Here is a 25,196-nt window from a genome sequence, read left to right on the forward strand (position 1 = left end):
ATCTCCCAGGCTGTTAGCTGCAGTGTCTGTAGATTTGGATGCACTGTTTCGAAGTTGTGTTGAGTCAGAAGTAGAGGCCATTGGGGAAGGGCCCACCTCCTGGTGTGACATATGCTCCGTAGTAGTGGGTACCAGTGTTGTCTTGGCCAGTCCGGAGCTATTATGATTCCCTTGGGTCTCTCTGCTTTGATCTTTAGTAATACTGAGGTCATCAGTGGCAGAGGTGGGAATGCATAGATTGCTAGTGAGTTCCAGTTGAATGAGAGGGCATCTATTTTCCAAGCTTTTGGATGGTATGTCCTTGTGCAGAATTTTGGTAGAAGAAAGTTGAGATGAGAGGCAAATAGGTCCACTTCTGGCTTTCCACTTCTGGCTTTCCCCATGTCGAAGTGAGTTGTCTGAAGGCCTTCGGATGTAACCTCCACTCGTGTGGATCTGTGAAATTCCTGCTTAGGCTGTCCGCCAACACATTGTCTTTTCCTGGGACAAACAGGGATTGTAACTGGATGTTTAGACTCAGTGATTTCTCCCAAAGAAGCATTGTCAGTCTGCAAAGGGGATAAGAGTGGGTGCCCCCTTGCTTGTTTATGTACCCCATCACAGTGGTGTTGTCTGTCCGTATCAGTAAATGGCCTTGCTGGAGTTGGTGTTGAAAAGCCTCGATGGCATGCATTACTGCCAGCGTTTCCTTTTGGTTTATATGCAGATGTGTTTCCTTTGGAGACCATTGTCCTTGTATACACCTGCCTTCCATGTGCGCCCCCCATCCAAGGTCTGAGGCGTCTGTGGTCATGGTCTGTGTTATCTGTGGTTTTTTGAATGACATACCTGTGTTTGCCTGGCTCACCGAGGCCCACCATAAAAATTCCTTTTGTAGGCATGGAATGAGCTGAATGATTGTCTCCAAGTTGTTGCTGTGTTGAGACCAAACGCTTTTTAGGTACCATTGAAGCTTTCTCATGTGTAGTCTTGCTAATGGAACCAGGAGAATGCAGGATGCCATGTAACCCAGGGCCTGTAGGAATCTCCTTGCAGTCATCTGGGTGAGTTTTGCTAAACCTTTGAAGTGAGTTAACTTCTCGTTTGTCTTCTGTCAGGTAAGCCATCTGAGAGGCTGTGTCTAGTTTGGCTCCTAAGAAGATTATTTGCTGGGATGGCTGCAGTCTTGACTTTTGGAAGTTGACTGTGTATCCCAGAGCTTGAAGTAATCGTATGACATAATCCAGGTTTTTTGTCAACATCAATTTGTCGTCCGCTTGTATGAGGCAGTCGTCCAGGTACGGGTAAATTTGTATCCCCTGGATCCTGCAATGAGCAATTACTGAAGCCAGGCATTTTGTGAATACTCTGGGCGCAGTAGATAAGCCAAATGGCAATGCTGAGAATTGATAATGCTCTGGCCCTGCAAGAAATCTGAGGTATCTTCTGCAGCTGTGTCTGATAGGGACATGCAGGTATGCCTCCTTGAGGTCCAGAGTAATCAGCCAAGACCCCTTGCCCAGCATGGGAAGGAGTTGCTGTAGAGTCAGCATTTTGAACTTTGGTACTATGAGAAAGGTGTTTAATGCGGACAAGTCCAGTATTGGTCTCCATTGAGATTCTTTTCTTGGAACCAGGAACAGTCTTGAGTAAAACCCCTGCTCTTGTTCTTGTTGTGGAACTCTTTCTATTGCTTTCATCCGAGTCAGCAGAGTGATTTGCTTGATAGCCTCTGCCCTCTGGTTTTGTGGTAGGTTTGGCATGCCTTGTTTTCTTGGTAAGGTATGAAAATGAAACCTGTACCCTCAGTCTATAATGTCCAAAATCCATTTGTCCTTTGTTAGTCTGTGCCAGCTTTCTGCAAACAGAGATAATTTCACGCCCAAGGGAGCTTCTATCTGTTCCCTGGTAGGCGGTAGTAGAGGAAAGTCATTGAGATTGTGGTTGTGGGGCAGGTGAAACCCCTGCGTCACTTCTTTGGTTTCCTGGCTGCCATTGTCGTCCCCTATAAGGGCCTCTGTATTGGCCTCATCCTCGGCCACGTCTGTTCTTACCCCTTTGAAACTTTTCTGTATTAGGAAAGGACCAGTTTTTAGAAGGCCAATTCCTACTGAATCTGGGGGGTTGAACTTGGAGAAAATCTTTCACCGTCTGAACTGATTTTGCTTTTTCTTCGATGGTCTTTAACACATCCTTAGCATTTGCACCAAAAAGCTTGTTCTTTTCCAAAGGTGCATCCAGAAGTTTTGCTTTTACATGATCTGGTAGAGGTTGATCTTTTAACCAGGCATGTCTACGAATGACTGCCCCTGTCATAGCTGCCCTACATGAAGCTTCCAGTGCATCATACCCACACTGCAGGAAGTGGTTGCTTACTTGCTGAGTGTTATGTACAGCTTCCTGCAAAGTCTTCCTGTCTAAAGGATCAGGAGTGGCTAGAGTTTTTTGTAAATCTTCTAAAAGATAATCCTGATATTGTAACATATGAAAAAGGCAATTTAAAGCTCTCATAGATAAGGTAGTGGAGGTGTAAACTTTTTTACCCCATCTCTCTAATGACCTGGCCTCCCTGTTGGAGGGCAAAGGATTTTTAGAGGTGGAGGCTGAAACTCCTTTAGGCACCTGTGAAATAGTTTCCAAATCAGCAGAATGGGCCCTGAATAAATGAGAATGAGTTTCTGGGACCCTGTAATACCTGTCAGGCTTGGCTGGGGCAGGAGGAAGAGAATAGTACAGTTTTGTACCTACCATAAATGTAGATGTCCGAACTGGATAGCATCTGCAGTCATAACAACTGGGTTGTCCTGTCGTCAGGCAGCCCTTCAGTCGGCCGGATTCCAAAGTCCGGGTCCGGCTTCGGCTGATGTCGCACTTCACCCGACGTCATCTCTGTTGGTCTTCGGGTATAAAGGCATCAGCCGACGCCATTTTCCTCAGTGTTTCTTGCCCCAGATGCCAGTAGCCCACTTGGAGGCTAAAATTTGGATAGATGCCAATGTTTCCAAAAAGATAGAGGTAAACACAAAAATAAGCATGTATGTACATATATACAAACAAATACACCATAAAAGACTCCCCCCCACCAGCTAGCTATTAGGAGGGTAAACACCCTAGGAGTACCACAGAGGGGAAGGAGGGAGGGTAATCCTGACTGCAGATGCTATCCAGTTCGGACATCTACATTTATGGTAGGTACAAAACTGTACTATGTCCTTCATGGATGCATCTGCAGTCATAACAACTGGGTAGAATACCATAGCCAACTAGGCGAGGAGGATAAAACTAGATTATGGTGTGTTTAGGATCCCTTGCAGTACAGCAGTGGCAAACCCTGCTCGGGATCTGGAATAAAGAGGCAAATTATAATGCTTGGCAAATGTATGCACGGAGGTCCAAGTAGCCGCCTCAATAATGTCTTTGGTTGCCACTCCTCGTAAGAAGGCTGTGGTAGTGGCTGTTGCCCTTGTAGAATGAGGTCTTATGTTCTGTGGAATTGGTTTTCCATGGAAGGAGTAACAGAATCGTATGCAATTTCCTATCCATTTGGAGATTGTCTGTTTGGAAATAGCTTTTCCTTCCCTTCCTGTTGCATAGGCTACAAAAAGTTGGTCAGTCTTTCTGCTACTTTTTGTTCTGTCCAAGTAGTAGCGTAGCTGTCTATGTACATCCAAGGTATGCAGTATTCTTTCCCCTCTGTGGGTTGGGAAAGAAGGTAGGTAGGTGGATTGCCTGGTTTAAAGACACTCTGGATACTACCTTAGGCATAAATGTAGGATTAGTCCTCATGGACACTCTATCTTGGTGGAAGATTAGGAAGGGTTGCACTGCCATTAAGGCCTGTAGTTCTGAAACCCTCCTTGCTGAAGTAATTGCCAGTAGGAAAGCAGTTTTCCATGACAGGTGTTGTAGGTCTGCTGTTGCTGCTGGTTCAAAGGGTGATAGTGTCAACTTTTCCAGCACAAAGTTTAAGTCCCAAGCTGGTAATGGTGGTTTCCTTGGAGGTTTTACATTCTTGATTCCTCTGAGGAACTGCCTGAGCAAAGGGTGCGAAAAAACAGGGGGATTAAAGCTGTATTCTGCTGAAATAGCTGATGCATGTATCTTGATGGAGGAGTAGGACAGGCCTGAATGAAGAAGTTCGGCCAGATACTCCAGAATGTTAGGCATATCTATGTTTGACACATCTTTTCCTCTTTCAGTACTCCCAATGACAAACCTTTTCCATTTTCCAGCATAGTTCCTTCTTGTTGAAGGTCTGCGTGCTTCAAGAATAATGTCTTTAACTCTTTGTGAAAGTTCTGGATTAGCTGCTGCTATGTGATGTTCCATGCAGTCAGTTGCAACGTTTTAGGTTTGGATGTATGATGCTGTAGTTGTTCTGAGTTAACATCAAAGGCATCAGGGTATTGGCCACATATTGTTCGAGACATGCTCCTCAGCAGTGGGTACCAGTGTTGTCTTGGCCAGTTTGGAGCTATCAGGATTATCCTTGGACGTTCTTCCTTGATTTTTAGTAATACTTTGTGTATCAAGGGAAGAGGTGGGAATGCATATGCTGTTAGGCCTTTCCAGCTGAAGGAGAGCGAATCCACTTTCCATGCTAGTGGGTGGAATGTCCTTGTGCAAAATTTTTTGAGCTGGTGATTGAGAGGTGATGCGAATAGATCTATCTGAGGCATTCCCCATTTCTTTGAGATGGTCCTGAAGATGTCCGGGTGCAGCTTCCATTCGTGGGCATCCGATGTGGTTCTGCTTAATATGTCTGCTAGAGTATTTTCTTTTCCCGGTACAAATATTGCCTGTAACTGGATGTTGCAGCTGAGTGCCAGGTTCCACAGCTCCAAAGTCATTCTGCATAGGGGGTATGAATGAGTGCTTCCCTGTTTGTTGATGTACCACATGACTGTGGTGTTGTCTGTCCTTATCATCAACTGGCCTTCTTTGAGAAATGGTCTGAACTTTTGGATTGCCAGTTTTACTGCCAGCATTTCTTTTAGGTTGATGTGCAGGTGAAGTTGATCCTGTGTCCACAATCCTTGCACGCATTTGTCCAGCATGTGGGCCCCCCATCCTAGGTCTGAAGCGTCTGTTGTGATGGTCTGGCTTGCTTGACATCTGCGAAAGGGTAGCCCTGGGTTTGACTGGCATGCCTGAGCCCACCATAGGAACTCCTGTTTTAAGCATGGAATTAGTGGGATTTCTGTTTCTAGGCTGTGTCTGTGTTGGGACCATAAATTCTTTAGGTACCACTGTAGTTTTCTCATATGCAGTCTGGCAAGTGGGACCAAGATTATGCATGATGCCATGAAGCCCAAGGCCTGCAGTACTTTTCTTGCTGTTAACTTGTTCAGTTTTGTTAGTGCCAAGAAGTAAAGAGGGAGTTCTTTTTGTTTTTCTGTAGTTAGGAATGCCATTTGTTTTACTGTGTCCAATTCCGCGCCCAAGAATGTCCCTGTTTGGGATGGTATCAGCCTTGACTTTTGTAAATTGACTGTGTATCCCAGTGCTTGTAGCAAGTAAATGACCCTTTGTAAATCTGTTGTCAGCTTGCTTTTGTTGTCCACTTGTAGCAGGCAGTCGTCCAGGTATGGGTAAATTTGAATTCCCTGTAGTCTGCAATGGGCGATTACTGATGCCAGGCATTTTGTGAATACTCTGGGCAGTAGATAAGCCAAAGGGCAATGCTGAGAATTGATAGTGCTCTGATCCTGCAAGAAATCTGAGGTATCTTCTGCAGATTGGTCGAATGGGGACGTGCAGGTATGCCTCCTTGAGATCTAGAGTTACCAGCCAACACTCCTTGCCCAGCATGGGAAGAAGTTGCTGTAGGGTCAGCATTTTGAACTTTGGGACAATGATGTATGTATTTAAGGTGGACAGGTCGAGAATTGGTCTCCAACTTTTTTCCTTTCTTGGAACTAGGAATAGTCTGGAGTAGAACCCCTTTCCTTGCTCTGCTGTTGGCACTCTTTCCACAGCTCTCATGTTTACTAACTGTATTATCTGTTGTAGAGCCTCTGTTTTTTGATTTGGAGGTAGATTAGGCATTCCTCTTTTGACTGGTAAAGTGTGGAAGTGGAACCGGTAACCTTGATCTATGGTTTGTAAAATCCACTTGTCTTTTGTTATATAGTGCCAGTTCTTTGAAAATAAGGTTAACTTTCCGCCTAGAGGAGCTGCTATTTGTTCCCTGGTAGGCGGATTTAGGGTTAAGTCACTGTGGTTGTGTTGATGTAGTGGCAGTGGTTGTATCTGTGCCTCTGTTGTTACCTTGCCACTGTCGTCCTCTGTAGGCACCTCCTCTGGATTGGTTTCTGCCTCTGGAACGTCTATTCCTGCCCCTTTGAGATCTTGTGGAGTCAGGAAAGGACCAATTTTGGCAGGCCAGTTCCTGCTAAACCTTGGGGGTTGAACCTGCAAGAAATCTTTAACCGTTTGAACAGATTTTGCCTTTTCTTCCATTTTCTTCATAACCTGCTGGGCAGGTGTTCCAAACAAACTTGTCTTATCCATAGGAGCATCTAGCAACTTTGCTTTTACATGATCCGGTAAAGCTTGCTCCTTTAGCCATGCATGCCTTCTTATCACTGTGCCAGTCATGGCTGATCTAAATGAAGCCTCCAGTGCATCATAGCCACATTTTAAGGAATGGTTACTAACCTGTTGTATGTTATTTACCATTTCTAATACATATTTCTTATCAAGAGATTCATCAGTGGTTAGCTTTTTAGTTAACTGATCAAGCATAAACTCTTGGTACTGTATCATGTGAAATTGACAGTTTAAAGCTCTAGCTGAGAGAGTAGCTGAAGTGTAGACCTTTTTGCCCCATCTGTCTAATGACCTTGCTTCCCTTTCAGAAGGAATAGGGTTTTAGCTATGGTCGCGGCTACTGCCTTGGGACCCTGGGATATAGTTTCGGGGTCTGCAAGTGGGGCCTTGTAAAGGTGGTGATGAGTGTCTGGCACCCTGTAAAATCTGTCTGGTTTGGCAGGGGCTGGAGGTAAAGAATCTGGTGCGGAGCAGACATCATTGAAAGCATCATCCACCACAGAGAGAACAGGAGGTATAACTAAGGGCCTGTGCTGTGGAAGGTGCAGAAAGGTCCTAAGTCTTTTTCTGGAGTCTGAAAAATCCTGTTGCTGCCATTGGAACTGCTCTCGCATGGCATGTAAGGTTTCCCCAAAGGAGAATTCTTCTGGTGGGGAAGCAGCTGGAATGGATTCTTCCGCATCAGAGTCTTCAAAATTGGAGAAAGGAGCCTCTGGCTGGTCAGTTATGTCTGATTCATCTGCAGAATCATCAGATGACACTGGCTCAGGGGGCTCTGCCCTAGGTCTCTTCTCTGGGGGCTGAGAGGCCCTGTCTGGGTGAGATTGAGATCCTCTAATTAATGAAATTAAATCTTCTGCCAGAGGAGGGCCTAGTTGTAGGGGGTTTAACAGGCACTGTTTTAGTAGTCTTGGCTGCTTTAGCCCTGGCGAAGGCCTTAATGGACATGGCTGCTGGAGGCCTAGCAGCACCACGTGCTGGGGTAGAGACATCCAAGGGAATGGTGTCTGATAAGTCAGTGGCAACCACCGTAGTGGTTAAAATTTCTGAGGCCGATTCAAGAGTGGTAGCAGGGGCCTCAGTTGTAGAGATAGATTCAGCTGTACTTTGATCAGTTTTCTCGGTTTCGCCGAAACCGAGACACTCATGATTTGCTTAACCATGGTTTCGCCAAAACCGCGGACCCGAGTGTCGGTCTTTATCTTTGCGTTTTGGCAGAATGGGAAGTCGGAGGATCCGGCGGCATAATGTACGCAAAATCAGAACCGAAAAACTGTTCAGCAAACTCCGACCGGCCTAAGCGTTCGTCGGTTGAAAGAAGCACAGGCCGAACAGGCTGCTACGTCGTGGGCTGGGCCTAAACAAGGCAGACAATAAGAGTGGAAATCTTTATGAGGTATTTGTTTCCCACAGGTTAAACAATTATTAACTTTTTCTGACATCGGCTGAGGCAAGAAAGAGTCCCCAACGGGGTACTTAGCTTTAGAAGTCTTCGAAGTAGTATTTGGTAGAAGTAATCTCTGGATCCGACCGACCGGCACTTGCGAACAGCTTCTGCTTCGGGCGCCACGCGGCAAGAAAGACTGAGGAAAATGGCGTCGGCTGATGCCTTTATACCCGAAGACCAACAGAGATGACGTCGGGTGAAGTGCGACATCAGCCGAAGCCGGACCCGGACTTTGGAATCCGGCCGACTGAAGGGCTGCCTGACGACAGGACAACCCAGTTGTTATGACTGCAGATGCATCCATGAAGGACATCAGGGGTGGCACTAGAGTCAGAATATAGATCATCCAGAACATCAAGTACAGGAGGAATAGCTAAGGGCCTGTGCTGGGGCTTCTTAAGGAAAGTCCTCAGGCGTTTCCTAGAATCAGAATATTCCTGACCTTGCCACATGAAATGTTCCCTCATGGTGTGCAAAACTTCCCCAAAAGAAATATCCTCAGGAGGGGAGGCCAAGGGGATGGAATCTTCTGCATTAGAGTCCTCATAGGTCTGGAAGAGCTCTTCCTGGCTATCAGAGTGGACAGAGCCCTCAGAGTCTTCATCTGAAGGAATAGGTTCAGAGGGTTCAACCCTGGGCCTTTTATCAGGAGGCTGGGATCCTCTCTCAGGATGGGCCTGTGAACCTCTAATCATGGAAATTAAGTCAGCAGCCATGGACATAATTTGTGTCTCTGGAGTAGGCTGAGGTAAGGATTTAGAAGTGATATGCTTTGTCTTGCTGGCTGCCTTAGCCCTAGTGTAGGCCTTAATAGACATGGCCATAGGAGGCCTGGCAGCTCCACGTGCAGGAGTGACCTTGTCTACAGCAATGGTCTCGGGCATTTCCTCGGTTTCTGTATCCGGAGGAAAATCGATAACAGGCGTCGGAGTGGTGTCCGGAATCGGAGTCGTCGGTAATGCGGTGTCTTCGGTTCGGAGCGGTGGAGAGACTGTCTCGGAGGGAACCGGAGCACTCGCGCTGGGTTTTGGCATGGATTCGGTGGTAGACGTGGGCCGAGGATGTTGGTCCCGGTCTTTTCGCTTTTTGGGAGTTTGCGATGTCGGAAGATCCGACGGCATGTTGTAAGCAAATTTATCGGCAAAAAAGTCTTCAGCGAACTCCGCCCGGCGCCTGAGAGTGCGCTTGTTGAAGCGAGCACAGGCTACACAGGCCGAGACGTCGTGGTCTGGGCCCAGGCAAGGAAGACAGTAAGAGTGGAAATCCTTATGAGGTATTTGTTTACCACAAGAAAGACAATTGTTAACTTTTTCAGTTAATTCTGACATCAGCTGAGGCAAGAAAAGGTCCCCAATGGGGTACTTAGCTTTTTTGATGACTTCGGTATCGAAGAATACAGGAGCTGACCGACCGGCACTTGCGAACTGCTTCTGCTTCGGGCACCGCGTGGCAAGAAAGACTGAAGAAAATGGCGTCGGCTGATGCTTATGTACTCCAGCCGCTCTGACGTCGGAGAGAAATGAGACATCAGCCGACGTCGGACCCAGACTTTGGAATCCGGCCAACCGAGGGCTGCCTGAGGCAAGACAAACTACATGTTATGACTGCAGTTGCATTCTTGAAGGACATTTTGTTTTTGTGCCTCTGCCCTTTGATTTTGTGGCAGGTTTGGCATGCCTCTCATTTTTGGACGGGTGTGAAAGTGGAACCTGTATCCTCTGTCTATAATGTCCAGAATCCATTTGTCTTTTGTAACAATATGCCAATTTTTTGAGAATAGTGTCAGTTTTCCGCCCAAAGGTGCTGCCATTAAAGCTTTGCTTGGCAGGTGTAGGGGGAAGTCATTGTGTCTGTTTTCTGAAGGACTGTGATCTATCTTCTCCACCTCTTGGGGTTGGTGCTTGCCACTGTCTAGCTCTGAAAGATCCTTGAGGTTGCCCTCTACCCCTTGGACGCCTGTATCTGACCCTTTGAGGTCTGTCCGTGGCTGGAAAGGACCAATTTTTTGAAGGCCAGATTCTGCTGAAACGTGGAGGCTGTACCTGCAGGAAATCTTTCACTGTTTGCATTGATTTCGCTTTTTCCTCCATTTTCTTTAGCACCTCCTCTGCCTTAACACCAAACAATACATCTTTTTGAAGAGGTGCATCTAATAATTTAGCTTTGACATGATCTGGTAAGGTTTGCTCTTTGAGCCAAGCATGCCTACGTATAAAGTACAGTTTTGTACCTAGAATAAATGTAGATGTTAGAGTGCTAATACAGCTGCAGTCATAACAGATGGGTTCTCCTGCCGTCAGGCGGGTCCTCGGTCGGCCGAATTCCAAAGTCTAGGTCCGGCGTCGGTTGTCGTCGCTTCTTCCCTGACGTCAGTGTGACAGGGGTATAAAAGATCCAGCCGACGCCATTTTCTTCAGTTTTTCTTGCCCCAGATGTCAGGTGCCCCCAGAAGGAAGGCAATACATAAATGTATGTAATAATGCAATGCAATAGAATCAAAAAACAGTAGTTGCAAGCAAATACACCATAAATGAATACCCTAATCAGGATGTATGAGGAGGTGTTAGCCAATAGGCCTGTCCCAAGAGGGGAAGGAGGGAGGGAAACCTGGACTGCAGCTGTATTAGCACTCGAACATCTACATTTATGGTAGGTAATATGTTCATCGTGCATACAGCTGCAGTCATAACAGATGGGAAGAATCCCAAAGCTAAAAAAGGGGTGGTAGGCACTAGGTGGAACTAGGAGGAGCCAGGATGCCCTGCAAGACTGCAGTGGCAAAGCCTGCTCTACTTTTGGAGTATAATGGTAGGTGGTAGTGCTTGGAGAAGGTATGCACAGAACTCCAAGTGGCTGCTTCCAAAATATCTTTGGTAGGTACCCCTCTGAGGAAAGCTGCAGAGGTAGCTGTGGCCCTTGTGGAGTGAGATCTGATGCCTGCAGGTACAGTTTTACCATGAAAAGAGTAACAAAAGCGTATGCAGTGGGCTATCCATTTTGAGATTGTCTGTTTGGAAATTGGCTTCCCTTGAGCTCCTGTAGCATAGGACACAAAGAGTTGTTCTGATTTTCTGAAAAGCTTTGTTCTGTCCAAATAACGCAGCTGTCTGTGTATGTCGAAGGAATGTAGTAGTCTCTCCCCTTTGTTTTGAGGATTAGGGTAAAAAGTAGGTAAGTGGATAGCCTGATTCAAAGCTACCCTGGATACCACCTTTGGCATAAAGGACGGATTGGTTTGTAAGGAAACTCTGTCCTGATGGAAAATGATGAAAGGCTGCACAGCCGTGAGGGCTTGTAGTTCCGATACCCTGCGAGCTGAGGTGATAGCCAGAAGGAAGGCTGTTTTCCAGGACAAATATTGCAAATCTGTTGAGGCAGCTTGCTCAAAAGGAGGCAAGGTCAGCTTTTTTAGAATGAAATTGAGGTCCCAAGCAGGTATTGGTTGTTTTCTTGGGGGTTTTATATTCTTAGCTCCTCTGAGGAATTGTCCTAAGAGGGGGTGAGAGAATAAAGGAGGATCAGTGTTGTATTCTGCAGAAATGGCTAAGGCATGGATTTTGATGGAGGAGAATGAAAGTCCACTGCCTAGCAGCTCAGCTAGATACTGCAATATTTGAGGTAAATTCAGTATTCTGGGATTCTGGCCCTTTTTCTCATTCCAGGCACAAAACCGTTTCCATTTTGCGGAGTAAGCTTTTCGAGTAGAAGGCCTCCTGGCCTCCAAAATGACATCTTGCACCTCCTTGGAGAGTAGGGTCTGTTGTGAAGTTAGGGAATCTTCCATGCGGCCAGACTGAGTGTTTTCAGCTGACTGTGAATAGTTTTGAAGCTGTGCTGAGTCAGAAGAGGCATTTGAGGTAGGGTCCATGGTGAGGAATGCGTCAGGCTCCTCAGGAGTGGGTACCAGTGCTGTCTTGGCCAGTCTGGAGCAATGAGAATCATCTTTGGTCTGTCTGCTCTGGTTTTTAATAGAACTTTGGGCAGCAGAGGAAGAGGTGGAAAGGCATAAACTGTCATTGTTGTCCAACTGAAAGAGAGAGCGTCCACTCTCCAGGCCTGTGGATGAAAAGTCCTTGAGCAGAATTTTGTCAATTGGTGATTTTTGTGGAAGGCAAAGAGATCTGTGTCTGGCCTTCCCCATGCTTGAATTATCTCTGTAAAAACTTGAGGATGCAACTTCCATTCGTGTGGATCTGTTATATTTCTGCTTAGGTTGTCTGCCAGCGTGTTTTCCTTGCCGGGCAAGTACTGTGCTTGAAGTTCGATTGGAACATGGCTCTGGAATTACAAAAGTGACATGGCCAGCCTGCATAGGGGGTATGAATGGGTTCCTCCCTGTTTGTTTATGTACCACATTACTGTGGTGTTGTCTGTCCTTATCAATAGCTGGCCTGGATGCAGAAGGTCTTTGAAAGCTATAATAGCATTTATTACTGCTAGCATTTCCGTTTGATTGATGTGTAGGTGCTTTTCTTTTTGGGACCATTTGCCCTGAATGCACCGATCTGTCATGTGCGCCCCCCAGGCGTAATCCGAGGCGTCTGTTGTGATGACTTGATTTGCTTGAGGCTTGCAGAATGGGAGACCTGCGTTTCTTTGGCATGCTTGAGCCCACCACAGAAATTCCTTTTGAAGACATGGAATCAGTAGTATTATTGTTTCCAAACTGTGGCTGTGTTGAGACCATAGGTTTTTCAGGTATCATTGAAGTTTCCTCATATGCAGCTTTGCACATGGGATTAGTAGGATGCAAGATGCCATGAATCCCAGAGCCTGCAGGATTTTCCTTGCAGTCAGCCTGGTGAAATTTGCTAGTTTTCTGAAATATTGAGTTAGTTGCCCCTGTTTCTCTGGCGTGAGGTAGGCCATCTGGGTGTTTGTGTCCAAGTTGGCACCCAGGAAAATTATTGTTTGAGAGGTTATTAGCCTGGATTTCTTTTTGTTGGCTGTGTATCCCAGAGAATTCAACAACATTATTACAAAAGCCAGATGTTTCAGAAGTATGTGCTTGCTGTCCGCTTGGATCAGGCAGTCATCCAAATATGGGTATATTTGTATTCCTTGAAGTCTGCAGTAGGCAATTACTGATGCCAGGCATTTCGTGAATACTCTGGGCGCAGTAGATAAGCCAAAGGGCAATGCAGAGAATTGATAATGGGTTGAACCTGCAAGAAATCTGAGGTATCTTCTGCAATCTTGTCTGATTGGGACATGCAAGTATGCCTCCTTGATGTCCAATGTTACCAGCCAAGACTCCTTGCCCAGCATGGGAAGAAGCTGCTGTAATGTGAGCATCATGAATTTTGGCACGAGTAAAAATGTGTTTAGGATGGAGAGGTCCAAAATAGGTCTCCAATCTTTTCCCTTCCTTGGTACCAGGAATAGTCTGGAATAAAAACCTTCACCTTGTTCTTGTGTAGGTACCTCTTGAATAGCTTTCATGTCCATGAAATCTGAAATTTGTCTTTGTGCCTCTGCCCTTTGATTGTGTGGCAGGTTTGGCATGCCTCTCATTTTTGGAAGGGTGTGAAAATGGAATCTGTAGCCTCTGTTTATAATGTCCAGGATCCATTTGTCTTTTGTGACAATATGCCAATTTTTCGAAAATAATGCCAGTTTTCCGCCTAAAGGTGCTGCCATTTGAGCCTTGCTTGGCATGCAAAGGGGAAAGTCATTGGGTTTGCTTTCTGAATGGCTGTGAACTATCCTCACCACCTCTGTGTAGGAGTTTGCCATTGTCTGTCTCTAAACGATCCTTGAGATTGCCCCTCTGCCCCTCGGGCGCCTGTATCTACCTCTTTGGGGTCTGTCCGTGGCTGGAAAGGACCAATTTTTGGAAGGCCAATTTCTACTGAAACGTGGGGGTTGTACCTGTAGGAATTCTTTTACTGTTTGCATTGATTTAGCCTTTTCCTCCATTTTCTTTAATACCTCCTCAGCTTTAACACCAAATAATGCATCTTTTTGTAGAGGGGCATCTAGTAATTTAGCTTTGACATGATCTGGGTAAGGTTTGTTCCTTGAGCCAGGCATGTCTACGTATGACTGATCCTGTAACAGCAGCTCTACATGAGGCCTCTAGAGCATCAAAACCACATTGCAAGGTATGTTTACCCACTTGTTCTGCACTATGCTTCAAATCCTGCAACTCCTTCAAGTCTGGTTGTTCAGGTTGTGATATTTTGCTTCTCAACTGTGATAACAAACTGTTGGTACTTTAACATATGGAACTGGCAGTTTAATGCCCTCGTTGTTAAGGTGGCCGAGGTGTATACCTTTTTCCCCCACCTTTCTAAAGCTCTGGAATCTCTCTCTGAAGGTAATGGATTTTTAGCAGTGGGGGCCTTAATTCCCTTGGGGCCCTGTGAGATAGTTTCTGGGTCAGCCGCATGGCTTTTGTATAAGAATTGGTGTGAGTCAGGAACCCGGTAGTACCTGTCAGGCTTGACTGGGGCTGGAGGTAAAGAGTCTGGGTTAAGGCAGGCCTCCGAATACACATCTAGAATGTCTAAGACATGGTATAGCCAGAGGCCTGTGCTGATAGAGCAAGAGAAAATCCCTAAGCCTTTTCTTGGAGTCTGAGTACTCTTGGCCTTCCCAGTGGAAGTGTTCCCTCAAGGTATGCAAGGTTTCCCTAAAAGAGTAATCCTCAGGGGGGGAGATAGAGGGAATGGACTCCTCTGCATCAGAATCTTCAAAAGGGGAGTATGAATGTTCCTGTTCATCAGAGTGCTCTGAAATAATGGAGGCCTGGTCTGAGGAGGGGGATTCTTCCTCCACTCTGGGCCTTTTGTCCGGGGGGGTTGAGAACCCCTGATAAGAGTAATCAAATCCTCAGCCATTTTGAGCATCTGCTTTTTAGGCATGGGGCCTGGAGAAGGGCCCTGTGGAGCTTGTCTCTTAGAATGCATGGCTGCTTTAGACTTAGTGAAAGCCTTGATGGAAAAAGAAGAGGAAGGCCTGAAGACACCTTGAGAGGTGGCAGACCTGTCTAAACTCTGAGTTTCACCACCTAGAGTGGCTTCGGTATCGGTAGTCGGGGTGTGGGCCGAGGAGCCTGCGACCTCAGGTACAGTAGACACTGCCAATGAAGTGTCGTCAGTAGTCGAGGGCTGCGTAGGCGCCTCACTGAGAACCGGACCACCTGTAGTCGGCTTTGGCGTGGTATCGGTAGAAGCCGCGGACCTCGTATGTCGGTCCTCATCTTTGCGTCTTTTACTCATAACTGTAGTCGGAGTATCCAACGACATAATGTAATTAAATTTTTTGCCAAAATAATGTTGGGCGAACTCCGCCCGACGCTTAATGGTGCGTCTGTTGAATGTAGCACAAAAACGACAGGCCGAAACGTCGTGGTCTGGGCCTAAGCAAGGAATGTAGAGGGAATGAAAATCCTTATGCGGTATTTGCTTCCCACATGAAATACAATTATTAACTTTGTCTGACATCGGTCTGAGGCAAGAAAAGTTTCTAGCGGGTACTTAGCTTTCAAGAAGACTTCGGTTGCAAAATTTTCATAATCTCAGGAGCTGGCCGACTGGCACTTGCGAAATGCTTCTGCTTCGGGCACCGGGCGGCAAGAAAGACTGAATAAAATGGCGCTGGCTGGTTCTTTTATACCCCTGTCGCACTGACGTCAGGGAAGAAGCGACGACAACCGACGCCGGACCTAGACTTTGGAATTCGGCCGACCGAGGACCCGCCTGATGGCAGGAGAACCCATCTGTTATGACTGCAGCTGTATGCACGATGAACATCAGACCCCGTAACAGCAGCTCTACATGAGGCCTCTAAAGCATCAAAACCACACTGCAAGGTATGTTTACCCACTTGCTCTGCACCATGCAACAAATCCTGCAACACTTTTAAATCTGGTTGCTCTGGTTGTGTCATTTTGCTTTTCAGCTGAGATATCAAAAACTGCTGGTACTTTTAACATATGGAACTGACAGTTTAATGCCCACATGGTTAAAGTGGCCGAGGTGTACACCTTTTCCCCCCACCTTTCTAAAGATCTGGAATCTCTCTCTCTGAAGGTAATGGGTGTTTAGCAGTAGAGGCCTTAATTCCCTTGGGACACTGTGAAATAGTTTCTGGGTCAGCAGTATGGCTTTTATATAGGAACTGGTGAGAATCAGGAACCGGGTAATACCTGTCTGGTTTAACAGGAGCTGGAGGCAAAGAATCAGGATTAAGGCTGGCTTCTGTGTACACATCATCCAATATATCTAAAACAGGAGGGATAGCCAGAGGCCTATGCTGGGGGAGCAGAAGAAATTCCCTGAGCCTTTTCTTGGAATCTGAGTAATCTTGGCCTTCCTAGTGAAAGTGTTCCCTTAATGTATGCAGGGTTTCCCCAAAAGATAAGTCCTCGGGGGGGGGGGGGGGACCGAGGGAATAGACTCCTCTGCATCAGAGTAGAGTCTTCGAATGGAGAATAGGCCATATCCTGGTCCTCAGAAAGTTCTGAGGTAATAGAAGCTTGATCTGAGGAAGGACAGTCTTCCTCTAATCTAGGCCTTTTGTCAGGGGGGGGGGGTTGAGAACCCCTGATAAGAGTAATCAAATCCTCAGCCATTTTAAGCATCTGCTTTTTAGGCATGGTGCCTTGAGTGGGTGTCTGAGGAACTTGTTTTTTGGTTTTCATGGCTGTTTTAGATTTAGTGAAGGCTTTAATGGAGAAGGAGGAAGGCCTGAAGACCCCTTGAGAAATGGCAGGCCTGTCTAAATTCTGAGTTTCCCCGCCAGGAGTGGCATCGGTATCTGTAGTAGGAATGGGGGCCGAGGAGCCTGCGACCTCGGGAACTGAAGACACCAGTAATGCATTGTCATCGGTACTCAGGGGCTGCGTAGGCGCCTCACTGAGTACCGGAGAACCAGTAGTCGGCCTTAGCATGGTATCAGTAGGTGGTGCAGACCTCATATGTCGGTCCTTATCTTTGCGTTTTTTGCTCAAAACTGGAGTCGGAGTATCCGACGACATAATATAATTAAATTTTTTGCCAAAAAAGTGAAGGCGAACTCCGACGCTTAATAGTGCGTTTGTTGAATCTAGCACAAAACGGCAGGCGAACGCCGTGGTCTGGGCCTAAGCAAGGTATACAGTAAGAGTGGAAATCCTTATGCGGTATTTGCTTCCCACATGAAATACAATTATTAACTTTGTCTGACATCGGTCTGAGGTAAGAAGTTTCCCCAACGGGGTACTTAGCTTTCAAGAAGACTTCGGCTGAAATACTTTCGTAAATCTCAGTAGCTGGCCGACCGGCACTTGTGAACTGCTTCTGCTTCGGGCACCGCGTGGCAAGAAAGACTGAAGCAAATGGCGTCGGCTGCCTCTTTTATACCCCTGCCGCACTGACGTCACGGAAGAAGTGACGACAACCGACGCCGGACCTAGACTTTGGAATTCGGCCGACCGAGGACCCGCCTGACGGCAGGATAACCCATCTGTTATGACTGCAGCTGTATGCACGACGAACATCTGTCATACCATCAGTCTGACGAGTCTGATCTGCAAAGCCATAGAACGTATTGTCATGCAACTTATAAACAAAGACATTGGCATCCTTCAAACAATGGACCCCACCCAGTTTGGTTTCGTAACGGGATGATCTTGTCTCCTCAACCTGACTGACTTCTTCGAATCAGTCTCCAGAGCCATGGACAAGGGTAAGGTGGTCCACACAGCCTATCTGGACCTCGCCAAGGCCTTCAACACCATCCCCCACTTTGGAATCATAGATAAACTTTCTAAGCTGGGAATTAATCCCTATGTCACTCGATGGGTTGTCAAATGGCTTACTGACAGAACCCACAATGTAAAAGTAGCTGACTCAAAATCCAGCTCCAGACAAGTGACAAGTGGAATACCTCAGGGTTCAGTCCTGGGACTGCTCTTGTTTGGCATCTACTTCTCTGAAGTACAAGCCAGCACTAAGGGACCCCGGCTAACAAAGTCTGCATGACTGCAAACTGGGAGCCATTATTGAATCCCCAAATGGTGTGGATATTCTACAAAAGGGCCTTACAGAAACAGATGCTTGGTGCCAGAGCCATGGGCTCAAGCTTAATGCCAAGAAATGTATAGTTATCCCCTTTGGGAAAAACATGTACCCATGAATTACCACATAAATGGCAGTACACTAAATGCCGGAAGTGTGATAAGGGACTTAGGGACACAGGTAGTCAGTGGTCTCACCTTCGATAACCACATCGCCACAACAGTCAGGAAATCCTATGTGGCACACCTCATCACTAAGGGCTTTTCATCCGGAAAAAAGGAGGTCATTGTCCCACTGTACTCATCCCCTCATTAGACCCATTATAGAGTACAATGCCCCATTTGGTATGCACCTCACATGACATCTGCAACAACTGGAAAAGTCACAAAACTACCTCACTAAAAGAATCACAGGCCTAAAGCAGATGCCCTATGCTGACAGTCTAAAAAAAACTCCAGCTATACTCTGTCGCATATCGCCTACTCAGAGCCAATCTCTGCTTAACATGCAAGGCCATGTCAAACCCAGAGTTGTTGGACATGCTGCACTTAAAAAAAAAAAAATCCCATTCCTTCAGAGCCACACGCTCCAGGGATCTAAACCTGGTCATCACAATGAATAAAACATGCTGGAGGGATAGGTTCCTGACCCAAAGACTTCCCATACTCTGGAATAGACTGCCTATACATGTCAAGCTGAGCGCCTCTTTGGCCCTTTTCAAAAGGAACCTTGATGACTGGATGGAAGATAGGAAATTCACCCCGGGGATCACGTCAGTCACCCTGCTAGACAGGGGACCAGGGAAATAAATATTCAGTGAAGAAATAGCCAGGGAATTGTTATGGCTAGGCTTGTATAGACCCTAGGGCTGATAGCCTAGTACCAACCTATGAACCTATATGCACAGCATGCAGCTTAAAACTACAAGGTGATAATGAGGTTCACCATAAAGTGACTGGTTACATTCCTTCACTACCTATTCCCATACTCTGTGACTGAATAAGTCAATAAAACAAACCAGCTTGCCTGTTCCCCTCTTAAGACAGTCAGTTTTGAACAGATGGTATACCCACTTTAATGAATAAACATTTTCACAACAGTAATTAAAAGGACCTCATGTCAGTAAAACACGGGCCACAACTACAATGCTACTAATATACCACCTTATATTGCCACTCAGAACTTTTGAAGATCACATTCAACTGCTTCTTACTGAAAGGAATTAAAATATGGATATATATCTTACCTGTTTTCTTTCTTGCTCCATTGCTTTCATCTTTTTTTCTCTGTCTTTCTGTTCACTTAAATAGAAAATAATAATTAGATATTCTGCAATCTAAAATCTTGTTTCACAAATATATAGAATAAAAACAGGTACACACCATTAACAAATTTGTACATCTGTATTAAAAAAAAAAAAAAAAAAAAAAAAAAAAAAAAAAAAAAAAAAAGCTCCAGCAATAATTAGTAATTAGGTCTATGCTCGTCTTTGTTCTTGGTCAGAGAAAACATTTTTCCAGCATTGTGGTAGCCTTGCATCATCAGTGGTGATCCCAACACACACAACTGTTAGCTTTCATTGCCAGTGTGAAGAGAAGGTCAACCATAGGATCACAGGAGATGATGGCCCTACAGCGTTTTTAAGTCTAGCCATTCAAACCTCAATTTTCCCAATTATCAATGCCCACAGGCTAGAATGGCTTTGGTATATGCCTGTGCCTTGGGGCATCTACAAACTCCTCCTGCCCATAAGGGCCACAGGCAATAAGCTAGGGGTGAATTTCTGATTTCCTATCCATTGGTCCAAACTGCATCTGAACGTGCTTAGGGAAGAGCTTTGCTTCACATGAATGGGGAGTCTGTTCCAGAGAAGGGGTAATCCCTGAAAGACAATCCTGCCCCTCCAATTGTTTTTTTTGGTCACAAATGAGGTTTAGATCCTAGATTGGGTAATTCTAGTGCTGTTTGTTTTGCAAATGTGTAGCAGATTCATCAGGGATGGATCAGAGAATGCCTTGTATGTTAGGTATAGCTCATCCCTCAGTAGTCTGTAGGAGAGAAGAGAGTACATGGGGGACAGAGCTTTACCCTGTATTCTTTTAGTGAAGAACATCTGTGGCCATTGCAGCTGTTGCAAACGCCTGGTCAGGTACAAGCTGAAGGGTGCAGTGTAACTCAATTACTGGTCTAATGAGGGCTGCGCACAGTTAGACTAAAGCCACGTTAGATCCGGATGCCATGCCCTTCCTTATAAGTTGTGTCACGTAGAAGGGTTTTCTCACGACCATGGACACATGGTGATCAAAGTTCAGGTTACTGTCACACCCTGAGTTCTCAACTCCCTTACCAATGGATCTACTCTTATGGGAGTGTTATCAATGCTGTAATTTGCAAAGGTGGTCATCTTCCCAAATGGTATAATTATGAATTTCTGCATCGAGTTTTAGGCCATGTTTCTGGCACCAGTTATTTGGGTCAGACCCTTCTGAAGGATATCATCTTTGGGGGATTCAATAACTGCACCCAGCTTGCAATCAGCAAATCTGGACAGCCAATGGCCCTCAATATTTGGCTTGACTTCAGAAGTATATTCCAGTAACAGGCCTCTTAGTAGTGGTGGATTCCCCCCACCCTAACTTCATGTGTCTTATCTGGGAGTCATTTAGCTATCCTTTGGGTAAAATAGGGATTTATACTTAAACTTGTGGGTTTTACCAATGTGAGGTATTGTGCCAAATGCCTTACCCTTAGTCAAGGTAGGCAATAAGTACCATTATGCCCTTCTTCATGGCTCTAATGATCTTCTTGAAGAAGTCCACCAAGTTTAGTAGGCATGACCTGCCCTTCATGAAACCAAACTGGGATGGATTTACTGTTTCAAGATTTCCTATATTTTTATTTATCAGGCCCACGATAATTTTTTCCATGGCCCTGCATACAAGACTTGCACATGTCTGTGGTTCCCCAAGTTTGCTGATGGTTCACCACTGTGTGGATGACAGGTGCAGTCTTCCATTCGCTAGGGATGAAGCCTGTCTGGAGGTTGAAGAGAGATTCTAGTGAGCCTGAAAAGACATGTTTCATGCTTTTGTATCCTGTGATATCAAAACCCATTGATGCAGTGTTTTTAGCTCCGGAGAGTGCAGTGAGGACCTGTTCTTTAGTGACAGTTGGCAGAGAAATGGTAGAGGGTCCTTCCTGGGGGGGGGGGGGGGGGGACTGAGGGTGTAAATGGAATGAAATCTATTGGCCAGCAAATCTGCTATATCCCCCAGATCAGTATAGGAAGTTCCATTTACTATTAGTTTAGCACACTGTTAGGTGTTCCCTTTTAAGATTGTGTACATAACTGAAATATTCCTTACGGTTATCCTTAAACTGGGAGGTAACTTTTGTCTCGAAGATGGCTTCGATGCACTTGATTAGTCTACAGAATTGCTTGCTGAGGCTGATGAGGGAGGTTTTTTTTTTGTCTTCTGGGCACAGAGCTTCCTATTTTGGGGCAGGATTTTCTTTCTTTTGCTGTGCAATCTATTTATATGGAGGGGAGGTTACCAAGGGGGCTTGTTTCTGGAGTTTGTCCTAACTATATTTTTGCTTAGTACTGCTGTTTCTGTGCAGTTATTCATATGCTCGTACAGCGTTTCCATAAATATTCTGGCATAGGCCACCATGTTCTCTGGGTTTGGGGCTTGGAATTTAGCTATGCCTTCACTTAATATGCAGTAGCTAGCTTTGGAAAAGTTCTTAAAGGGTCTGGGGTTTGCTGGGAGTTCAGAATTTATACTTACTGCAAAGGTTACCACTTTGTGATCTGATCAGTGAGGACATTACGCAAGGGAGGAGTGCAACATTCCCTTGTTTGTGAGCAGATCCAGGATTTTAGCACCTCTAGTAGATGTGCAGACTAGCTGCTCCAGGGTGTTTGCCCTGTGCCTGCAAGTTAGTACTTGTGTTATGTATCCCAGTTTATGGTAGGATATTTGAAATAACCCATGAATGTAGTGTTCGGCTGAATTGTGAGCGATTCCAGTACATTCAAGTACATATGGTTATCCTGGGTCACTGGCTGGGACCTATAGCTAACACGGATACAGCACTGGACTTTATCTAAGGTTAGCTGGACAAGGATTAATTCAAGTATGTCACTGACTGACCATTGTAACCTTGTAATGCAAGGGCACCTTCCACAACTTTAAACCACATCTCGGTAACCAAACAGATGTCAACACTATCCAGTGTGAAGTGTGTTTTCAGGGTGTGGAGCTTCTTCTGGAGATGCTTAGAAGTCAGCATGTAACACATTCAGTTTATCTTGTGTAATGACGACTATGTTAGGTTTATCATATTGGCATTGCCTAAAAAAGGCACTACAGGGTGGATAATGTTTTGACCAATATCCAAAAGCCTAGTGGGGACTGGTGCAGACCATCCCTGACAAAGCAGTATAGTCTGTTCATCATGTCCTCCCAATCTGACAAATATTGGACCCTCTTAGAATGATACCAGTAACTAAGCCAGTTGTTAAAGTCAATCATCTTGCGTTTATATTGTGATATCATCCTTGGAGAAGGTAAAATGCTGATCAGTGCTAGGCTTACTCCTGCCTAGGACACGGTCTGAACTTTCTATCATGTCTCTCTTCATAGAGTCCAGGCAGAAAAGTCTTAGGTCAATAACACCTACATCAACTAAGACAGAATCACACTGGTATTTGTAGTTCAATGTCCTGAGTACAATCGCTATCTAACAGATCCTTGCCCCTGACAGGCAACTGACTAGGACTGTCTCCTTGCTCAGCCTGGTTTAGGGGGGCATCATTATGCTTGCCAATAGAGTTTCCAATGACCACTATATTGGGATGTGTTGCATTTTGCCTTAAGGGCTTAGAGATCGAGACACTGCGAGATGTGGTTGTGTGTTCGTTGGAGTGCTGTCTTTGCAGAGTGTTCAGGAAGTTGCTGAAGGCAATGTATGGCAGGCCTTTGAGGTCTGGGTAAACTGCATTTAAGAGCCTCAGCATACGTGAGTTGACATGTCTGACTCATAGTAGGTGTAGAGTGTGTGTGTTTTTACAACTTGTACGGCGATATCAGTGTCTGTATGATAGCTTTGCCTGCAAAGACAGTGAATTACATCTCTTGCACACTGTGGCAGGCTGCTCAAGAATATGATAGTTATCAGTAAACATGGGACAACTGCTACAATGTCTTAAGATGCCCATTTCCATCAGGCTGGCTACAAAGACAGTTGGAAAGTGCACAACCGTGGCTGCGGATCCTTTTTTGTGATCTATGAGACGTGGTACAAATCGGGTTTATAGTTATTGGGTAGCACTGCTCTCATCTCCAGGACATTGATATGCAGATGCATTTTGTGCTCTTGCCATGTGCCTTGGACTGTCCTGCCTAGATAATGCCCCCCCCCCCACCCCATCTGGGAGGCATCCGTGGTCACCGTGGCAACCGGAGGCGAAGGAACAAAGAGTTTTCATGCATTGAAGTTGTCAGTGTGAAGCCACCAACTGAGATCCTGTTTGCACCTGTCTGTGAGTAAAATAGGCTGAGAAAGTGGAAGACGTTGAAGAGACCACTGGGCAAAGAATAGCCACTGAAGGAGCCTCATATGTAACATTGCCAGGGGAACTAACAATCGTAGCAGCCATCGTCCCCAACAATTGGAGGACCAATCTTGCCTTCACCTTTCTCAGAGGGAGCAAGACGTAAATCTGTTGTTGTAAGACTCTGATTCTTTCCTGTGGTAGAAACGCCCGCATGAGCACGGTGTCTAATTCGGCACCTATAAAGGTGACACGCTGCGAGGGCAACAAGGCAGATTTTTCCCAGTTCAAGGTGATGCCCAACTGCTTGACATAGGTTGATAGTAGCATCTCTGGTCTGAAGTAGCAGATGCCTGGTGGTGGCAGTAAGGAGCTAGTCGTCCAGGTATGGAAACACTTGGAATCCCTGATGTCTCAAGTGAGCAGTCACCATTGTCATGCATTTGGTAAACACCCTGGGGGTTGTGGTGAGACCAAAGTGTAGGGCTCGAAACAGAAAGTGACTGGCTCCCAGCTGGATGCATAGGTGACTTCTGGATGCCCTGTGCATCTTTATGTGGTAGTAAGCATCCTTGAGGTCGATGGAGCACATCCACACTTTTCCCAACAATCGGAGAATAGATTGCAAGGTGACCATTCGGAACTTGGAATTTTGCACATGGGTGTTCAATCGGCTGAAATCCAAAATGGGTCTCAGGTCCCCGTCCTTATCGGCACCAAAAAGAATCTGGAGTAAGTCCCTAATCCGATCTGGTCTGAGGGGACATGTTGGATGGCTCATTTTTCTAACAGCTTTGAAACCTCTGAAGCTGTGGAATCCCTTTGACTGGGTGGAACATCTGGGATTTTCTTGATTGGAGGGGGAGTTGATGAGAAGGGAATGATATATCCTCCGGAAATTATTCGTAGAACTCACTGGGCCTGGGTGATACCTTGCCAGGCCTCTGGGTATAGTGAGATGCGTCCCCCGACTGGCTCCGGCAACACACAGTCGGGTCTCCCATCAGGAGCGGCGGGTAGGGAGAACCACAAAAGGAATTGTGGTCTCCCGAGTTACGAGGGCCTCCTCTGCCCCTAGGTCAGCATCTACCTGCATTACCACCCCCTCCCCTGCCTTTGGAGGGGGACTCACCTTGTGCATCGAGAAAAAACGCTGATTTCTTGAACCACATCTTCCCACCTCTCTGGGCCTTGGGATAAGGCCTAGAGGGAAGGGAAAAACGGACTCCTATGGCAGACAGAGTTTTCCCCTCTTGCTCGCACCTAATGAGTGTATTTCACCTTGGTTCCAAACAAAGAGGAACCATCAAACGGGGCGTCGGTAAATGTAGACTTGAAGGCCTCCATGAAATGACGAAGACACATCCAGGCACGTGTCTGAAGAGTGACTCCTGAACTTGCTGCCCTACCCGCTCCCTCGGCTGCGTGAGAGATCAGCCTCATGGAGGAGTTCACAATAGAATTGAGGGTAGACGTCTGAGCATTGACTTTCTGAGCCACCGCCTCAGAAACGTTACCTGTTAAGAGTATCTCCAAGCTCCTTTAGGAGATCTCTCTGGAGCCATGTAAAGTGTGATAAGTAATTCAGTGACCACAAAGTAAAGGATGCAGAAGAAAATGTAAGCTTCCCATACCGATTCATAGTCCTAGACTC

At 46.0% G+C, this 25,196-nt stretch overlaps 1 protein-coding gene across 1 annotated transcript in view; it reads right to left on the reverse strand.

Moving 5' to 3' along the window:
* MORC3 (MORC family CW-type zinc finger 3) overlaps positions 1-25,196 on the reverse strand; it is a 2,525,474-nt gene that overhangs the window by 807,654 nt on the left and 1,692,624 nt on the right. The window contains exon 11 of the mRNA XM_044071548.1: positions 19,229-19,283. Within this exon, the coding sequence (XP_043927483.1) occupies positions 19,229-19,283 (55 nt within the window). The remainder of the gene's footprint in view (positions 1-19,228; positions 19,284-25,196) is intronic.

The sequence above is a fragment of the Protopterus annectens genome, chromosome 5.part0 (assembly GCF_019279795.1).
Source record: "Protopterus annectens isolate FY-2018-M chromosome 5.part0, PAN1.0, whole genome shotgun sequence".
In the NCBI taxonomy this organism is placed as follows: domain Eukaryota; kingdom Metazoa; phylum Chordata; order Ceratodontiformes; family Protopteridae; genus Protopterus; species Protopterus annectens.